The 19,777-nt window shown below is 47.8% G+C and overlaps 2 protein-coding genes across 3 annotated transcripts; both read left to right on the top strand.

The window, feature by feature from the left end:
• The first annotated feature begins 51 nt into the window (after positions 1–51).
• On the top strand, positions 52–3,852 carry LOC146299103 (kinesin-like protein KIF3C). Its single transcript, XM_084683887.1, has 8 exons — positions 52–1,605; positions 1,708–1,809; positions 1,915–2,037; positions 2,298–2,416; positions 2,561–2,677; positions 2,847–2,955; positions 3,181–3,356; positions 3,558–3,852. Exons 1-8 carry the CDS (start codon positions 184–186, stop codon positions 3,691–3,693), a joined length of 2,304 nt encoding a protein of 767 aa, XP_084540013.1. The 5' UTR covers positions 52–183; the 3' UTR covers positions 3,694–3,852.
• A 352-nt stretch (positions 3,853–4,204) lies between these two features.
• Positions 4,205–17,095, top strand: asxl2 (ASXL transcriptional regulator 2). 2 transcript variants are annotated; one of them, XM_084683851.1, is made up of 12 exons: positions 4,205–4,382; positions 5,292–5,374; positions 6,510–6,618; positions 6,888–7,032; positions 7,975–8,093; positions 8,944–9,058; positions 9,426–9,566; positions 9,866–10,029; positions 10,727–10,826; positions 11,007–11,112; positions 11,291–12,578; positions 12,751–17,095. In XM_084683851.1, exons 1-12 carry the CDS (start codon positions 4,326–4,328, stop codon positions 14,653–14,655), a joined length of 4,332 nt encoding a protein of 1,443 aa, XP_084539977.1. In that variant the 5' UTR covers positions 4,205–4,325; the 3' UTR covers positions 14,656–17,095. The 2 variants fall into 2 exon arrangements, with proteins under 2 accessions (XP_084539977.1, XP_084539970.1); XM_084683844.1 differs by having other exon boundaries at positions 9,423–9,566.
• Positions 17,096–19,777: the final 2,682 nt, after the last annotated feature.

Below are 19,777 nucleotides of genomic sequence, written 5' to 3'. Positions count from 1 at the left end.
ATCTCAGCAAATCCTAACTCAGATCGGTGATTAGTGTGATTAGATGGGACCAATGGGACAACCATCGTGTAATGGAATTGGGTTTACCTGTAGTGTTTGGACGTTGCACGATGTTGGACTGAAGGATCGCTTTACAAATTAGGAAATAATTGCAATGTTAAACCAAATCTGTATTTGTAACTAATGATGTCTAAACCAAAACACATCGAGTCGGTCAGGGTGGTGGTCCGATGCCGTCCCTTCAACCGAAAGGAGATAACGAGCTGTGACAACATCTTGGAGCTGAATGGCAGACTGGGGCAGATTACCATTCGAAATCCAAAAGCACCACCTGAGGATTTTATGAAAACATTTACGTTTGACGCTGTGTATGACGGGGACTCGAAGCAAAGCGACATTTATGATGACACGGTGAGACCTCTTGTGGAGTCTGTTTTGCAAGGTTTCAATGGAACTATATTTGCCTATGGACAAACTGGGACAGGTAAAACATACACTATGCAAGGAATTGTAACAGACCCGGAGAGGAGAGGGATTGTCCCAAATTCATTTAACCACATTTTTACCCAAATATCAAGGTCCCAAAACCAACAGTATTTGGTCAGAGCATCATATCTGGAGATTTATCAGGAAGAAATTAGAGACCTTCTTCGCAAGGACAACAGCAAGAAACTGGAGTTGAAGGAAAACGCAGAACACGGGGTTTACGTCAAAGATCTGTCCTCAGTCGTTACCAAGAACGTAACAGAGATAGAGCATGTGATGAACATTGGGGATCAGTCCAGGTCTATGGGTTTCACTCAAATGAATGAGCGCAGCTCGAGGTCTCATGCCATCTTTGTCATCACCGTGGAGTGCAGCGAGATGGGAACAGATGGTGAGGACCACATCCGCGTCGGCAAGCTCAACATGGTCGACCTGGCTGGCAGCGAACGTCAGAGCAAGACAGGTGCCAAAGGGAAGCGTCTGAAGGAAGCTGCCAAAATCAACCTGTCCCTCTCCGCACTGGGGAACGTGATCTCGGCCCTGGTGGACGGAAAGAGCACCCACGTCCCATACAGAGACTCCAAGTTGACCCGCTTGCTCCAAGACTCATTGGGGGGCAACACCAAGACGGTCATGATCGCTACCGTGGGACCAGCTTCGAAGAACTACGAAGAATCCTTGACTACCCTGAGGTACGCCAACAGAGCCAAGAACATCAAGAACAAGCCTCGCATCAACGAGGATCCCAAGGATGCCCTGCTGAGGGAGTTTCAGGAAGAGATCATGCGCCTCAAAGCCCAGCTGGAGGAGCGGGGGATGTTGGCGAAGGAGAGGAGGAGGAGGAGGAGGAACAGCAAGAGGCTGAGTAGATGCATGTCAGGCCTGGAGGAGGAGGCGGCCTTTGAAGGGGACATGGAGGTGTGGAAGGCTGTAGAGGAGGAGCGGGATGTGGAGCACTACATGAAAAAAAAGGGAGGGGCCACTGACGATAAGGGGATCAATGGGAACGCAGACCTGGGAGCCATGGAGAAGATGAGGCCCTTGGTTGACAAGGAGAAGGTGATGGAGGTTATGCAGATAGAGCAGGAGGCCATCGAAAAAATCATTGAGAAATTTAAGGTGACAATAATTGTATCATTCTTGTTACTCTAAATATAGTTTCTATTTTCTGATCTTGTCTTACGTAGTCCAATAATCACACATCATCTCTCTTCTTTTCAGACCATGGAGAGCAAGTTGTTAGTAGGAGGAAAGAATATCATTGACCACACCAATGAGCAGCAGAAAATGCTGGAATTAAAGAGGCAGGAGATTGCAGAGCAGGTAAGGAAACATCCTCATCATGATTTATCACATTTCTGCAGTGTGTGTGTGGTGAATGAGTGTGTCCTATGTGTGTGAGTGTTGACTCTCCTCTTGGTGTTTCAGATAAGGCATGAGAGAGAGATCCAGCAGCAGATGTTGGATCAGGACGAGGAGACTGGGGAACTGAGGGAGACCTTCTCATCCCTGCAGCAGGAGGTGGATCTCAAGACCAAGAAGCTGAAGAGGGTAAGATGACACGATGACTCCCCAGCACAAGCCTGTTATCCCTGTATAACTGTAATTTAAGTAAGGGACGATTATTGATTTGCTGGTGTCATTATGGTGTGTACTTACACTAGAGTACTTACACAATATAATACCTCCGATAGAAATTTTCTGATAGATAAGTATAGCCCTTTTAACAATTCTTTGTTAAAAACATAAGAACATAAACATAACATAACAACTAACAAAAAAATGTATCACCATGTCCTTCTCTAACAAAGCTGTACGCCAAGCTGCAGTTGGTGAAGGCCGAGATTGGAGATGTCAGTGATGAACACGTCATAACCAGACAGGAGCTTGAGCAAACACAAAATGAACTGACAAGAGAACTGAAGTACAAGTGAGTGGGAAACATGAGTGATGATACATGAAAGCTAAAACCCACACACCCCTACACAATGTATGCAACCATGTCTCATGTCGAAGTACTGAATTGCTTGGTGATCACAGGATCAGCTTGGCTTCTATACGTGTTTTTACTCAGGTATCTTTTGATTGAAAACTTCATACCTCCCGAGGAGAAGAACAAGATCATGAACAGGCTGAGCTTTGACAGTGAGGAGGACCAGTGGAAGTTTGGATCCTTCATCCCTTCAGAATGGTCAGTGGTTTGTTAAGTAAACATTGTTTAAGCAAACCTAGGCAACTGTATATCGGTTTTCACTTTACAATAAACTTGCACATTGATTACATACTGTATGAATAACAATGGGATTAATCCTTAACTTTCAGATATCTATCTTACTTACTCTTTTGTATCCTTACACTAGTAAACCTGCTCAAGTCAAAAGAAGACCTTTGTCTGTAGTGGGATTAAAAAGACCAACCAGCCAGTATGCCCAGATTGCTGCAGCATCAGGAACACCAACTAGATATCAGGTTTATGCCAGACTGTGTACAAACACACTTTACACATGTAAAAATGTCATTTATTGTGTAAGTTGTACTCAGTGAGAGTAAATGTCAATTCTGCGCAAAAAACTTATTTTCTCAGCTTGTCTCATTAACTTCCCTCCCTCCGTGTCATTGTCATTCTCTCTCTCTCTCTCTCTCTCTTTCTTTACTAAATGTCTTTCTCTCTCTCTTCTCGTGTATCATTCCCAGGCTGAGAATGTAATGCTGTTGGAGCTCGACATGACCCCACCCACCATGTTTACACTTAACCTGAACGGGGCCCATCTGGAGCGTGCGTTCTCTCCCCGGCCAATGAGGAGTCTCCTGGCTAACGTTCCCCTCAGGGAGAGAACCACAGCCTCCCGCGTCAGGAAATCTAGATCATGGTGAGGAACAGACTGCAATACAGATACAATCATTACAAATCACATATCACATTACTCGGAAGATACAATGACGTGATCAGAACACAAAACTAACAGGGTAACAGAGGAAAAATTGTTAGTATACTTAAATATTTAATGTAGTCACAGTCTTTAGTGACTGTGTATGATTATTATTATAATGTGTTTTCTTCTTCTTCTAAGGTATCAAGCACCACGCATTGTATACTCGTCGTCCTCCAGCTCTCTGACAGGGGGAGCCCAGAGCATCTCTCAGCCTCAGAGACCTGCCTCTGCCATCTACCACCCAACAGGGAGTGCTGTTGAGTCAAGCCCCTGAGTCGTAATCATCATCATCATGCCCGTCCTTCAACGCCATTGTGCTTTCGTACATGCTGTCACTTTCATGGTGGAATAATTGCACCTTGCTTTCTTCTATTGCCAAATTATTTGAAAGCCTTTGTAGAAAATGTAAAGTTGAACACTGCATTAGCCTTCTTGTGTTTCCTATTGATTACTGCTTGTGTTATCATATAGAGCAATGTGCACATATGAATAAACTATGTCAAATGTTATTTGCCAAAAAACTTATTGGAAGAAATTGAAGTGTGCCAAACGCCAAAATGATCATATAGAACAGATTTAATTTGTCATGTCTTCATTACTGTGGCATGGAACTGAGTAGCGTTAGACATCCCTTTTCCAAATATACCAAGGCTTATGTGTTCGTTCTTTTTTAAAGTGTCAACAAAAAAAAATCATCGTGAAGTTTGAGTACTTGTTTGATTCTTTGCTGTCAGCTGTCATATGTACAGTAAGATGACGTTTTTCTCACAGGGTCACATGACACGCTCCTTACAGTAAGCCCAATATGGCAGAAGCGGCAGGTCTTGCGCGGTAACTAAAGCAACATTTCAACGCAACAACAGAAACACTTACAATTCAAACACTACCCTGCTCAAGACTGCAGCGATGAGGGAGAGACAGAAGAGAAAGAAGGGGAGGACGTGGGCAGAAGCAGCCAAAACGGTATCATTGCTGGTTTATTCAACGTTTGCTGTGGTTGTTTTCCCCCCTCGCTCCCACTTGTACAACTGTGTTTATGAGTTCATGACCCACTGGTGGTGCAGACGAGAGATGTTGCGTACACAACGCAAGGCCTGCTTGTCTACGAAGCAGTTAGCATCTTAGCTAGACATGACTGTTGCTTAAAAAGCTGTAGTTTATATGGCCACATGTGTGTCAAATGCTCTTTTGTTTGACAGTTGACAAGAAAATATTGTGATGACAATCCACGCTAGACCTGGCAAAAGTATAAGTGCGCGTGACACGTCTGTCTCGGTATTCTAAAGTAAACATATGCTCGTTAGCTTGCTAGCTAAAGTACGCGAGCGTATGTCTCCCCATTCAGTTCTGTTAGGTAGCCATAGCTTTTTCACAAAAACATTTGACATATAAGCTATCCATGTCTGATACAATATTAAAGCATGTCTTTAGCCCACCACTATCAGTGCCAGAAACATGTTAAATGATTGCTCATAGACTTACATTAGCTTATGCTAGATGCCTCAACCTAGAGTTGCATGTCAGCTGAGCCATAGCTAGCTAGCTAGTTAGCTTTATCCTGTCAACTTAGTAGCCGTCCAGCAGGTAGCAGTATAATTTAGCAAGCTAGCTAAGGTAAGCTAGCAGCTTTCATGTAGTCGAATTCAATGATCTTTTCTGACAGTTCAATAGATATTACCAGGATAGCTGGTAAGATAGATTGTTTCCATTTGACACACGGGCAGGACTTTCGGTTCATGGCTCAGTTCAGCACGGATAGATCTAAGATTAGAACAGGAATACACTATACAGTGGTTTAAAGTGAATATTAAAGGTTGATGAACATTTGTCGTAACATTTGTTTACCAACTTTGTTGAATTTGTCTTTTCCAGGTATTGGAGAAATACCCCAACACGCCCATGAGCCATAAAGAGATCTTGCAGGTCATTCAAAGGGAAAGGCTTAAAGAAATTAGGTAAGAAAAAAAAGTGGCATAACTGTCAGCCGTTATTATTAGTTTGGTCTTCTTTGCTGTGTTTTTTGATTTTTTGATTCACATGTTCTCACAGTCATGTTAATGATAGTATGATTTATGGCTTTTTTTGCCTTCCTTTTTATTTCTTTTCATAGTGGAAGTAATTACATTCACACAAACTCTAATTATTTTATTTCTTTTCGTTTCAATTTCACTGTTGTCATCCAGAAGGTAAGAAAAGCTAGCCCCATACCATAACCAACTCATTATAGTGTCTGGTTTGATAATTTTGTAACCTTCCTTTTGCATGGTATTAACATGAACATATACATATATATATATATAAAGTCCTCGATAAACACTGCATGTAAGGTACATTATTTACTAAAGATTTGTGACAGATTTTGGTCCCAGAAGCCCTAGACTTCCAATGCAGGTGTTTGTAAACACAGGTGTTATATTTGTAATTTCCCTTGCATTATTGTGCCAAACTAATAGACATCCAGTATGACTCCAAGCCCACAGTAACTGAACTGGGATGTGCTTGACTCAGTCCTTAACTTTCTCCTGTGCTGTCATGGCAGTATTTACATGTTTTACTATATCTTGATTCTTAATGCTCATATTAATAGGATATAAAGTCAATTTTAGCTTAGAGACATTTTTCATATAAAGTTATATCAAACAACTCAATTTACTTAGAGAATGTCACAGAGTCAAACTACACTCATTGTGCTGTTAATAGTTGCCCTGTAGTTGCTTCACGTTTGTACAACAGAACAGCATGACACAAGTGAGATGGGCTACTTCATAACACAGTGTAGGAGTGACAAATAAAGTAGCATTTATGCTGCAGTTAGAAAGTATTCATTAAAAGTCACAATGTTTGCCCCCCAAAGTCACAATGTTTGGCCCCCAAATGTTTGGCCTCAGGATCATTGAAACAAGCCCCCCCCCCCCCCCCTTTCTCTCTCTCTCTCTCTCTCTCTCTCTCTCTCTCTCTCTCTCTCTCTCTCTCTCACTCTCACTCTCACACTCACTCACTCTCTCTCTCTCTCGCTCTCTTCCTCCCTCTCCCTGAAGCCTGTGTCTCTGGGAAGCAGTCGTCTCATAATGTGTCTGTCCTGTCATCTAGCGGGACCTCCCCCCTGGCGTGCCTGAATGCAATGCTCCACACTAACTCTCGCGGGGAGGAGGGGATCTTCTACAAGGTTCCTGGGAGAATGGGAGTCTACACACTAAAGGTTAGCCCCAACCACAATGGGACCAAAAAGACAATGGAAAATGTTTCATACCCATGCATGCACATTGATTGTACTTGAAAAGTGAACACAAATAATCCTAAATGTAAATAGTCAAAAAGAATCACAATATCAGTGATGTCATTTCTCAGCGTTGGGTTGAAAAGGAACAGTGGATCAACTCAAACTGGTGCACGTATTCCTTATAGGCGCATTCAGCCTTTTAAGTGGAGCCTGTGATCTGAAGTGTTACCTTGGTGTGTTTGACGCAGAAGGACATCTCCGACGTGGTGAAAGAGCTGTCTGAGGAGGGCTCTGACGAGAGCAGTGATGACCTGTCCGACTCCCAGAGCACCGAGAACCACCACAGCAGCAGCAACAACCAAGAAGGCAGGAGACGAGGGTGGAGGAGACGAGGTACCAAGGCTTTCATCCTGTCTTACGTCATGGCGGTGTGTGTGTGTGCACGCACGCCTAAACAGCATGCATGTGTGTTTTTCGAGGAAAAGAGCACAAAACAGAATGCTTTCTTTGTTTGAGGGTGTGCTTGTGTGTGTGTGAGCGTGTGTGTTTCCTCATCCACCTGGCTGTCTTGGGGTGAAGGCTCCCAGGAGTACAGATGACAGAGCTCCTCCGGGGAAGCTTGTCTGCCACTCGATCATTTGGTGACTGTTAAAACAGGAAACAGAATTTTTTTTCCGACCACTTCCTCATATGCATACAGTATATGAGAAAGTTAACGAACGGTGGAGCAGACATCCGCACTTCAGCACACTGTGCCAGTGGGTCTGTTTTTCTTCTTTCGTTTTTTTCATATTATCACTGCGAACACGCAAACGGAGCAAATGCTAAAAAAAACACAAAAGAAAATTGATGCAATTGGAAAATTGGTCAATTGGTACAACGGTGAGTGAAAGAACTATAGAGAACAGGAAATATCCGTCGGGCCATTGGTTTGGTGTGCATTGTCATGAACCGGTCCATTGTAATCTGTAAATGTCTGTAAACGTTTGAACTTGCTGAAAGTACGTTTTGTCATTCGATACAAAGATGCACGATTTGTGAGTGCAGTAGCTCATTAGATCCAGGTGAACGTTTTGTAAGTCGGTAAGTCTCGTTAACACATATTCATGTTGACAAGCTTCTTTACACAGGCCTTGTTACCTATTAACCCTCATCTCATTTTCCGATAACACTCACCCTAACCAATATTATTTACACTTGCATCGTTTTATGAACACATATTAATGTTAATAAGCATCTCATTACAAGTACTTGGATCCAATGTTACCTGCGATTGGTGTTGGTGAGAGTGCTTGTTGGCTGAGGTATGTGTTTGTTTGTGCTGTGTGGTCCTAGTGCCCTCCAAGCTGCAGTCCCAGCCGTCGTCGCCACAGCCTCGCTGCTCGTCGCCCTCGGTCACCAGCGGCAAGCTCATCTCCCCCTCGCAGAAACACAGCAAGAAGGCTCTGAAACAGGTACCGGAAGGACGTCACCATTGGTGGGGTTCTCTGTGCAGCCCTTGCTTCCTGTTACCCAGGGGTGCCTCTCTGCTAGCCTCTAAGCTAGACTTCATGTGCTGTTCCCCTGAGAGGATGTCAGGAAGCCAATGTGTTGTCATGTTGTGTTCAGTAAGCTCGTAAAAGAACGCCACAGCACACTTTGTGTGCATGATACAGGTTGTGTTTGTACTGGAGGTTTTCCCATCATTCAGAACCAATTGTACGGTTTTATTTGTTGTGTGGGCTTGAGGTTCAGTGTAAATATATGTGGAATTTGGTTTTGATCAGCCTTCAAGACTTGGCCTTTATCCTGGTTATAAAGTCATTTACAGGAGGCCTGTGTTCCGTAAACGTCTCTCACAAGGTATTTGAGAACAGTGGGGGGTCTGAAGAACATTCGTGGCCCGTTTTATTAACATTCTCGTCATCCACAGCTCCCAAGGTTTTTCTATTGGCTGCTCCTCGCCTTTTGTGTTCCATCTAATTAGATTTGACTCGATTGCACCGATCGTAACTCATTCCATCTGCTCCGTTGTGGAGGATTTAGCTGTGTCAGACTCATTTGTCGGTTTATGAGGCAAAAGCGAGCCTCATCGCCTAGTCAGATGAAGATTTGGCTGCGAGGTGAGGAGCGGGAGAGGCTGCTCATGCTTGGTTTCCATCTGAACCACATGCTCTTATTAGGATGAAGGACAAAAGAAAACGCGTATGCCGGGCATGGAACATTCACTTGACACAGCGCGATTTCAACTGCAGCTCACCGCACGTTTTCCAAACTGTCCGGTCAATCCCCTTGTCCCCCCTTGTCTCCTTGGGTGCGTGACAGGCCTTGAGACAGCAGAGGAACCAGCGGCGGCCGGGAGGAATGCCCGCCTCCTCCAGCCCCAGGCTGACGCTGAAGACCGTAAAAGACATGGCGGACGCCACGACCACCAAGAACGGTAGGTGATGATGTCATTTCCTGTTTTCTGGCTCTACTCCCTCAGACGAATGAGACATATCCTGCCGCTCTTACAGTTGGCAGATGTACACTTTACAAATTAGGAAGCGACATCAAGTCTGCAGTGAATCTCCCGGCCTCTTCAAAAACCTGTTATTTCCGCGTATGCATGTCTGTCTTACCACAGTGTACAAGATCTTATCTTTCACGTCATATACTGTATAGATCAGTATCAAAACAGGGTGTTTTCGGAAGTAAATTGGCACTGTTATCTCAGCACGTCACATACACAGTATAAAGAGAAAGTTTTATGCCGACAAATTGGCACCCTGTCGTTAAATCATGATGGGCCTTCCCGCTGTCAGCAGCGTGGGAGCCAAAGCAGGCGGAGGGCAGCCCGGCCAGTCCCCAGAACTCCACCTCCAGCTCCTCGTCCTCGGTCAGGGCGGAGGCGTGTCACTCGGCCGGAGCCAGGACCATGTCCCAGAGGTCGAGCAGGCTGAGCGCACGTAAGCACCCGCGGCCACACCCAGGCCTCGGCCCTCCTCGATGAGGAAAGGACAAATGTCTTCTCCATTTTCTCATGCCCTTGAAACCGTGTCCGCTCTCGTCCCAATAGACACCTCCAGATTGGAGTCTTGGGACGAAGGGAATCACGGTGTTTCAGTGTCTTAACGCCAGTTGGCTCAGTGTGCCATCAGTCTGCGATAGCGCGATTTTGCTCATGTCATGGATCAAGGCACGGTCCTCCAGTGTCTGATGCTACGTGAGGCTCTGTTTAACACGCTCCTCCTGCGTTGGGCGCTAGGTCAACTCAAACGCACTAGGTGTGCAGAGATCGACGTGGAGACCCCAGACTCCATCCTGGTCAACACCAACCTCCGGGCCCTCCTCAACAAGCACACGTTCTCCGTGCTGCCCGCAGACTGCCAGCAGAAGCTGCTTCTGATGCTCCCACAGGTGGACCAGCAGGTAGGTTCCTACCAACCGAAACGCTTCATGTGGATTCGGAGGGAGGTTTTTTTGCCCCCTCACCTCGGAGGAGGATGTAGGGTTAACTGTCAGGCGTTGACATCCACGGGCACCTGTGAAACCATTTTTGACATTGCAATTCACAGCAAATCGAGATGTGACATTCGAGTTTTGAGGACTGGATGAATGCACTTTTGACAAAGCCTGTTTTCGTTTAGAACTTTTTGGTACGTCCAGTTGTCGGATGTCAGATATAAGTATGGTTATCTATTATACAGTTACATTTACTTTTCTGCATTTAGCAGAGGCTTTTATCCAAAGCGACTTCCAAGAGAGAGTTTTACAAAAGTGCATAGGTCACTGATCATAACAACGAGATAGCCCCAAACATTGCGGATAGCGAATCATGAAGCATACATTGTGAAACCAAATAAGTCCCAAAGGGAAGAACAATAAGAACATGTAGTTAGACAAGTTACAATTAAACAGCAAGAACCTCAAAAGTATAACAGTGTACCTGTGGAAAAAGCAAGCCACAATAATACATTTCACAGCGAGTACAATTGTTTTAAGGCAGTTACAACAGTTACTATTGCTGTTGTTGCCTGTGCTTTGGAGTGTGGTCACTGTGGAGGATAATGATGATTAGGGGAGAGGAAGTGCCTTAAGGGCCTTCATGTTTCTCTGCCGTCCCCAGGCTTGCATGGATGGCCACCTGCTGAAGGTCACCAGCTCAGCCTTGAACAACGAGTTCTTCACCTCCGCAGCCCAGTCCTGGAAGGAGAGACTGGCAGAAGGTCGGTACGGCCTCCATTGGGCAGATCAACAAACAGTAAAACGACTTGCTGTATCTGGATGTTAATGTCTGCGTCTCTGTGTTCCGATCTCCCCCAATCCTAATCCCAACCCCATAACCTTGACCCTAACCCCCTTTATCTTTGACCCGCTCCTCCCCCAACACACACACACACACATAGGTGAGTTTGCCCCAGAGCTGCAGCTCAGGATGCGACAGGAGATTGAGAAGGAGAAGAAGGTGGAGCACTGGAAGGAGAGATTCTTTGAGAACTACTATGGTGAAAAGTGAGTCACCCCTGGGACAGGTGAAATCCCTGACGGTACACATTCGGATTTTCCTCTGTAAACGTAAAATGTAAAGATATTCTGCTCCTGCTCTCTCTATCACTCTCTATCCCTCCCTCCACCCCCCCTCCCCCTGCACTTTACATCTCCCTATAACTTTCTCTGTCTGTCTCATTAGTTCTGGCCTCAGCTATGAGGAGTCTAAGGAGCTGACCAAGGCTGATGTGACACCTCCTGACCCAGCCAGGCCCCGCCCTCCTGACCCAGCCAGGCCACGGTCTCCTCCCCAGCCTAGCCCCGCGGTCCAAGCACTGGACGTCCCCAAGGCCTCCAAGAACAGCAGCCAGGCCGAGACTGAAGCCAGGAAGCTGAGATCATCACCGCCGTCTGCGGAGCCTCCTAAGCCCACTGAGGAGAAGCAGGTCCCACCAAAGGTAGTGGAGAAGACTCGGCCAGTGTTCAACATTGAGAAGATCCAGACCAGAGCTTCAACCAGGCACGCGGTGATGGAAGCGGCTCCCCTACAAAGAAGGGGAGGTGAGGAGGGCATGGAGGTGACCCCGTCTGACAAAGAACAGGTTAAGAAAGAGAAGCCTCAGCTGCCCCCATCCCCTACGAAGCAGAACCTTCTAGAAGGCCGCCCCCAGAAGCACCGGTCGGCGTTTGTGAAACAGCCCAGTGAGGAGGAGGGTTCCCCTGTCCACTCCTCTCCTGTCCTGGTCCCCTCTGTCCTGGCCTGTCCTGTCCAGGCCTCCCCTTTGCCTGCCTCTCCTGTCCTGGCTTCTCCAGTCCCAGCCTCTCCTGTCCTGGCCTCCCCTGTCCTGGCCTCTCCAATCTCAGCCTCTCCTGTCCTGGCCTCTCCAGTCCCAGCCTCTCCTGTCCTGGCCTCTCCAGTCCCAGCCTCTCCTGTCCTGGCCTCTCCAATCCCAGCCTCTCCTGTTCTAGCCTCTCCTGTCCTGGCCTCTCCAATCCCAGCCTCTCCTGTCCTGGCCTCCCCTGTCCTGGCCTCTCCAATCTCAGCCTCTCCTGTCCTGGCCTCTCCAGTCCCAGCTTCTCCTGTCCTGGCCTCTCCAATCCCAGCCTCTCCTGTCCTGGCCTCTCCAGTCCCAGCCTATCCTGTCCTGGCCTCTCCTGTCCTGGCCTCTCCAATCCCAGCCTCTCCAGTCCCAGCTTCTCCTGTCCTGGCCTCTCCAATCTCGGCCTCTCCTGTCCTGGCCTCTCCAGTCCCAGCCTCTCCTGTCCTGGCCTCTCCTATCCCGGCCTCCCCTTTGCCTACCCCTCCTGTCCTGGCCTCTCCTCCTTTCCCGCCCTCCCCGTGTCCTGAGGCCCTGAAGAGGAAGTCCTCCAATGAGCAGGAGCTGGAGCTGACCCTGGAGAAAAAGGCTAGGGTCACCCCACTGCCTCCGTCCAGCCAGAACTCTCCGGACCCTGCCGTCGCTGAAGCACATAGAGTGCCTCCACTGAAGGTAACCCATATCTGTCGTGGAGTCTGAGCCCCGCCCTCAACAGTGTGTTTACCAAAGTGTCCCGTGGCGGAATGGGAAGACGTTTGAAAGCAGCTTCTACTGCGAGGTCTGTGCATTCCTTGCCTTGCCCTTTTCCAACGCCTCCTCTGTTGGTTTGCTTGTCTTTCCACAGATTCCCGTGTCTCGAATCGTTTCTCTCCCTCAATCGCCGAGCCCGGTGTCCCCCCACGCCCCTCTCCCTGCCTCCCTCAGCAGCCCTGGCCGCACGGGCGCACGCACCTTGGCCGACATCAAGGCCAAAGCCCAGCTGGCCCGGGCCCTGCGTGCCGCTGCCGCCGCCGCCTCCGTCTCCTCCTCCTCCACAGGAGCCGTGCCAGGCCCGGGGCCAGGAGGGGGTGGCGGAGAGCAGAGACCACCCGCGACCCCCACCACCTCCCCTGGACCCCCACGCCCCCACAGCCCAGCGCCGGCACAGCCGTCATCCAGGCCAGCGCCCGGCAGCGGTGTCCCGAGCTCGCCGTCGGTGGCATCGTCCTGCCCCTCGGGGCACTTTGACCCCCGGTCCTCTAAGATGCAGAACACCAGCAGAGCCGTCCTCCCTGGAGATGGCCCACAGAGAGGTCCCTCGGAGAACAGCACCAGCTCCGGTTCGGCCCAGAACCTTCTCAAGGCTCCCAACCCTCCGGCGGCCCAGTCAGTCTCTACCTCTGGAGGCTGCTCAACCAGGTCCACTTTGTTCATCCCGGCCAACAACCCTCTGGTCACACAGCTCCTCCAGGGGAAGGAGGTCCCCATAGAAAAGATCCTCCCAAAGCCGCTGGCCAAGACGGAAACCAAGATGGGCGCCATCCCTTCCTCTGGAGAAAAAGGGAAAATGATGCTGGTTACCACCGGCACCAGAAGTGGTGGCCGGTACCTCACCCCTGGGGAGGACGTCGGGAAGGCCGACCCTCCGCTCTCCGGCCAGTCAGGTGTTCCAGGAAGATCCGGTTCTTTCTCAGAGTTCCCTCGTCAGCAGAGGGAAATGCCTGACAAGGAGACCCAGGAGCAGATCGTCCAGACCCTGATGCAGAAGGCCCAGCACGGCCAGCCTTACAGGGGCATGGGCCCCCAGCCCCCCACGGGCCCCCGGCCCCCCCGGTACTCTTCCCTCCAGCTGGGCCCGTCTGATGAGTCCCAGGGCCGGCCCCGGTTCTGCGTGGGGTTCCTGGGGCGGAAACGGACGGCCAGGCCTGCCATGACGGGACACTACCTCCTCAACGTGTCCACCTATGGCAGAGGGTCCGAGAGCAGCAGGAGGCCTCTCTTGTCTCCCACAGCGAACCTGTCGCTGGCGACCCTGAAGAGGGAGCGCCCCGAGGAGATGGCCGGAGATGAGCCGGCCGGGAAGAACCGTCCCGGAGTCAAGTCGGAGCAGCAGGGGCGTTTGGAGGCTCCGGCCATCCAGCTCTGCTCCAGGGTCAAGTCTGAGTCTCCGCCCGACTCGGGCTGTCCGGCGGACGGGTCCGACGACGGGGGCGTGGCGGGGAACAACGGCACCTCGACCCGAGCCAAAGAAACCAGCCCCACGGCTCAGTCAGCCCAGAGGCCCCTGGACCTCTGCAAGCAGGGGAATCCCGAGCCGTATCGCGCGGCCGCAGCCGCCGGGGCCCCGGAGCCCAGGCCCCAGCGCTCGCCGGCCGCCTTTCCACCCCAGAGAACGCCAGACCGCCAGGAGGCGCTGGGCTCGTGCTACGGAGGCACCCTCAACGTGTCCGTACCCCAGGCCCTCCAGGCCGCCGCCGGCCCCGGCTCCTCCCCCTCGGGGGCGGGGGACGGCGGGGGTGCCACGGGCGGCGTCATGTCTTTCTCGGTGACGGTCACCACCATACCAGCCGGCCACCCCTTGGACCCCGGCGGCCAGAGAGAGGCGTCTCCGGAGCAGGGCTTCATGGAGGGCCCCGGGATGGAGAACGTCCAGTCGAAATGTTACTGCCGCCTCAAGGCCATGATCATCTGTAAAGGATGCGGGGCCTTCTGCCACGATGATTGCATCGGCCCTTCCAAACTCTGCGTCTCCTGTTTAGTGGTACGGTAAAATTAAGAAAGGAAAAGATTGACAGATGGATGTTATGTTTCAGAATGTCACCTTTCGATGCACCAAGGCACAACCTGCCCCAATCAGGCCATTTACCGTCAATAAGAACCTGTTGCCTTGGTGACGCACAGCCGCCATAACGTATGACCCACAACACTGGATGATATTATTTTGCCTCTTCTGTCTGAGAGAGAGGATGAACGACAGTCGTTTATTGCAATGTTTGGTAGTCCTTTTGAGCAGCACAGTCTTTTCCAGAATTTCATTTGGCAATATTTGCACTTGGGTAGGCTTATTGTGCTACAGTATATATTTTTTTAAAGATAGTGTTGATTTTTTTTTAAGGACGAGAAAGAAAATTAGAACTTATTTTTATAGGACATAACGACAATGTTGTTATGTCTAGACTGCCCCCGGTCTCTGTGGTGTAGTGAAGGAGTAGTAAGGAGTCTGTGATAATCATTTGTTTCACATCACATTTGTAGTGTGTGCGTGTAAGTGTCAGAAGTATAACAGATTTCTACGATTTAAGTCGACCGTTCTGTATATCACAGTTTTACGAAATATATTCTAATAGAATAGAGACATCTCTATTTTTCAATAAGAAACAACTGGTTTTATAAGGATTGCACATGGCCTCGTTTGTACTCTAGAGTTTCAGGGCAAAGCACTGGACAGGCCCTGACGCGTACATAACGGGTAGTACCGTGGTGTAGAGCACTTAAGCACGGTGAGAGAGAACAGGGCCACGTTCCACATCCTACCTCCACCAGCTCTTCAGCTTTCTGAACCCAGACTTTTCAGTATAGTTCCCCCCGATGTATGTTCCCCTTATGTCTCAAAGACACGCAGAGAACATTTGAACTGAAATATATATCTATTTCTGCCTTGTAAATACGTGGGCAAATCTTGGAGCTAGATATGTGTTCCTTCTCTAGCTTGGTGTGTGTACTTTGCTTGAGCATATCCAACTGTTTTGTTACAAAAGGGTTTATACTTTACCTCACAGGGGGGGGGGACAACGACAAAAATTAAGTTGTGTTGAAACGCTAAGTGCTGGACCGTCACGGAATCCTTCAGAATGACATGCTTCGGTTTACTGTGTGAGAGAGAGGTACAATTGAGCACACATACTGGACATTAAAGCAGCGGCTCTCAGACGGCGTGTGGGGGTTGAGGGGGACGTGTAAGGATGGAACATAGACTGTTAAAGGAAGAGGATACAAATACAATGTTTCTTTGTTTTCAAAGGTGTGGTGCTGACCCTAACAGAAACTGTTTGCAAACCACTGCATGTAAGCACGATGGTATGAATGTGCACTGTGATTACAGTTCTAAGATAGAAAAGGATCTTATTTTGTCATTGACATTTTAAATGGTTACCAAGAATGTTTTATAGAAACAATTTCCATGGTAATATGCCAAAGTCACCTCATGGAACTAAATGATCAGGACTTGTTTTTCATGTCTGACAAGTTAAATAAAGTAATATATTTTAAGTAATATATTTTAATATAAAAATATATTTGCAAATCATTAAAAAAAAACAACAGGGTATGTACTAAAATAATATATTGGATGTCCCCTTTTTCTATGCGTTGAAGTGGGCAGATCTTTTGTAAGGAATAGCTTTAATGACTGAAGTCCCCAGATTGATGTTACTCTATGAACCCTGAGTTGAATTTGTATGGGCCTGTGTGTCACTTTCTACATCCGAGTCCTGTGTGTGATTTGAACTGTATGCTCTTAAAATAACTTATGAGTGACATTCGGGTCTCAACTGTTCTAATGACTGAGTGTGCTCATTTGGAGGGAATGCCTGATAAGTTGAACAGTTTGTAGGCACTGTTTGTGAGTGGCCAGTGGATCAAATCCAGGTTGTGAGTGAGAGAATGAGAATGAGAGAGTGAATGAGTGAGAGAGAGTCAGAATGAGAGAGTCAGAATGAGAGAGCGACAGCAAGTGATAGTGAGAGTGATATCATGAGTGAGTGAGAATGAGAGAGTGAGAAAGTGACTGAATAGCATTGAGAGATCTACATTCGCCCACATCTTTTAAAAGGCAGCTGACAACTAGTTAGGTTGAAAAGGGACTTAGCACTCCCATATGTTGTTGTTGTTGTTGTATTTGTTTAACCATGATTGGCTGATGATTTGTGTGTACATGTAGAGGAGTGACCTATGAAAAAGTTGATCTTCGGTGTCTTGATGAAATGTATTCAGTGTCGGGAGCAATCAAATGTGGTCTTAGAACGTCATCATGTCCCTATCACAAGGGTGTACATCTGTTTGTCAGTTCTGCTCGTCTGTCATTTGCGTCTTTAGAAAGTATATCTCCATTTAAAATGCAGGTGAATGTAATATAGTAATCAGCACTTGTAAACAAAATGTATTTTATCAAAAGTTATATTATAATTAAAATAACAATGAGCAAACACTGATCTTTGTTTCTGGTCTGTGTGTTTTTGTGCGGAGTGTTCTTTGTTTACTACTGAAGGTCTAGTCCAAGGTCTAGTTGAAATGCGAAAATAACGTGTAGAAGGATGAAAACCTTGCAGGATGACTTCATCGCAAGCGCCCCTTGTGCACTTACATCGAGGCGCCTGTTCGAACCAGCGTGGAGGTACACGCGCGCACAAACGTAGCCTACGTCATCAGTCCTATAGCGTCCCAGCCCACTTATTAGGCTACTTGTTCACTACCTTATATAGATTTAGAACCATAGCAATGATGTAAGCTTGTATGATTTCGACAGTCGCCTACTCCGAATTAACGCGGGGGGGAGGGGGGGTAGTTTCCAAGACCTGTGTGTACGCGCACGCAGACGGCCGTCGTGCTTGCCTGCGCTTTGCTGTCCTCTGCTGTTGGGACGTCGATGATGCTGAGGAGAGCGGCGCACTGGTGAATTTTTATGAGCCGCCACCGCAGTTCGCAAGATATGTGATGATGGATCATATAAATCGTATTTCATTGCTCGGACGGCAATAACGACAGGGGACAGCGCGCGAATTTATCTAAGGTGAGAATGCACTGATGAGTCACGGAGGAAATACCCTCCTTATTCACCCTGGACCACTTATCTTCTTCATCTGATGCCAATGATGAAGCTGTAACGCAACCTGCGTGATTTTCTTGTGGTAAGACTAATTGCTATAAATCCGCACGTTTAAAGAAAACAAACCTTTAAGCGGCCATCAAAAACACTTAAAAATTGCGATTTCAAAGGTTTTAACAAACGGTAGGATATTTCATATCAAAATGTATTGGCATCACGACACATCATTCATCTTGCGGAAATAAGGTAAATAGGGAGTTAAACCAGCAATATGGCCGCGTTTGGTGTACGGTTAAAGAGTAAGAGTGAAAAGTATTGTAGTGAAGAAACAATTGTAACCCGACCATGGGTCAGTGACATGGTTAAGTGGACGATGTGTAACCATCCTTGTCTACCGCAGTAGCCGAGTCCTTATGTTGAGACTCGCGTCAAATGATGTTGTCATTACCTCGAGAAGGTGCGGTTAATATGCACCTTGCAACATTGTAGGCCTAGTAAAATTACAAACCACGGTTACGCACGGCATCTCATACCTTTGATTTAGAAATTCATGATTTGATACTATGATTATCATGATGTCATAGGAGTACCCGAGGAATACCCACGCGCTAAAGGAGGCAGTGTAGGCTAAATCGCACTCGATAAAGTGTGGCGTTCTTCCTGTTTTTGATGGACGCAATTGATATTTTCAGTTAATAAGAATTTCGAGATTAATTCGAGAGGATGACCTAGCTGGTGGTAACTATGTGTTGGATGATGATCACGTTGACATCATCCCAGCTGTGCCTCGGCTTCATGACATACAACTGTTTTCTTTGCAGATTATTTAAGCAAAATCCTATTGGTTATTGCTGTGAGGGGAGTATCTTAGTGTATGCATACGACATTTATTGGGATCACTTCAATATATGAAATATGAATTCACGTTGAACTAGCTGGTGTATGGTTTAGCTACTCTGTTCACAACTATGTAGTCATCATATGATAACAATATGTCAAAATATTTAGTTTCCCCGTTCTGGGCACTGTAAATGTTGTTTTGTGTTTCCTCATAGGGGACTTACATTTTGCATATGAGCTTTTATTTACTCGATAACATGAACGTTATAATTAGAATTGAACGATGTAGCTAGTCTGCTTATCAGTCCTGAGAAGAGCCTCTTCCAAGCAGGGGCTCCATGAATAAAGAAGACACTGCAATCTCGCTACATCTATGAAAGGGGGGGGTCATGTCACCAGAGTTCCTCAGGGTAACAACCTCGGCTACACTGCACACGCTCAGTTAGTCAGCTGATGCATATCCTTCATTCCACTCTTCTTTATCCCATAGCCAAAGTGAGCTGTGCAGGCAGGCCGGCAGGCATGTTAGACAGGCAGACAGGCAGACAGGCAGAGAGACAGGCAGGCACAAAGGCAGATAAACAGATAGACAATCAAGCAGGGACACAGACAGGCAGGCATACTGATAGACAAACAGCCAACCCGACAGACAGACACCTAGCAAGCAGACAGTCAGATGAGCAGACACTGGCAGGCAGGCAGGCAGGCAGGCAGGCAGGCAGGCAGGCAGGCAGGCAGGCAGGCAGGCAGGCAGGCAGGCAGGCAGGCAGGCAGGCAGGCAGGCAGGCAGGCAGGCAGGCAGGCAGGCAGGCAGGCAGGCAGGCAGGCAGGCCTATCTGTGCCACACAGATTTGACCACTCATTAGATGGCTCTAATATGCTCTGTGGCATCATTACTGAGCTTCCTGCTGCGGTGAGCCCACTGGACCCTTTCAGGGCAGGAAGTCATGTGGGATTATCCTGCTCACAGAGCCCAGGAAGTGATACCCTCAGGAACGCACTTTCTCTCCTAAAAGAAGGCAATAAAAAGACACATTTTAACTAGGCTGGATAAAACTGTTAAAGAGAGAGTGTTAATTACTTATTTAAAAAGCAGACCTTATTGAGGCGCAAAGGACTACAGCTTATCTTTAAATTGTTATGGAGACGTAGGGCCTTAGAGGGAAGCTGTCTGAATGTGTGTTCTCTCCACAGGACAAGGCTACCTCGCATGGTCCACTAGATTTGA

Source organism: Hypomesus nipponensis, chromosome 3 (genome assembly GCF_054491055.1).
Source record: "Hypomesus nipponensis isolate SF chromosome 3, ASM5449105v1, whole genome shotgun sequence".
NCBI classification, from domain to species: Eukaryota; Metazoa; Chordata; class Actinopteri; order Osmeriformes; family Osmeridae; genus Hypomesus; species Hypomesus nipponensis.
Note: the sequence above shows the minus strand (reverse complement) of the source record. Positions and strands in the feature narration are given on the sequence as shown.

Excerpts from the sequence above, each read along its gene's own strand:
- asxl2 (XM_084683844.1), top strand. The coding sequence starts at position 4,326 with ATGAGGGAGAGACAGAAGAGAAAGAAGGGGAGGACGTGGGCAGAAGCA. Across the intron at positions 9,059-9,422 it reads CGCCACGACCACCAAGAACG|CAGCGTGGGAGCCAAAGCAG; the intron begins GTAGGTGATGAT and ends TCCCGCTGTCAG. Across the intron at positions 10,030-10,726 it reads TCCCACAGGTGGACCAGCAG|GCTTGCATGGATGGCCACCT; the intron begins GTAGGTTCCTAC and ends TGCCGTCCCCAG.
- LOC146299103 (XM_084683887.1), top strand. The coding sequence starts at position 184 with ATGATGTCTAAACCAAAACACATCGAGTCGGTCAGGGTGGTGGTCCGA. Across the intron at positions 2,038-2,297 it reads AGACCAAGAAGCTGAAGAGG|CTGTACGCCAAGCTGCAGTT; the intron begins GTAAGATGACAC and ends TCTCTAACAAAG. Across the intron at positions 2,956-3,180 it reads GAACACCAACTAGATATCAG|GCTGAGAATGTAATGCTGTT; the intron begins GTTTATGCCAGA and ends TATCATTCCCAG.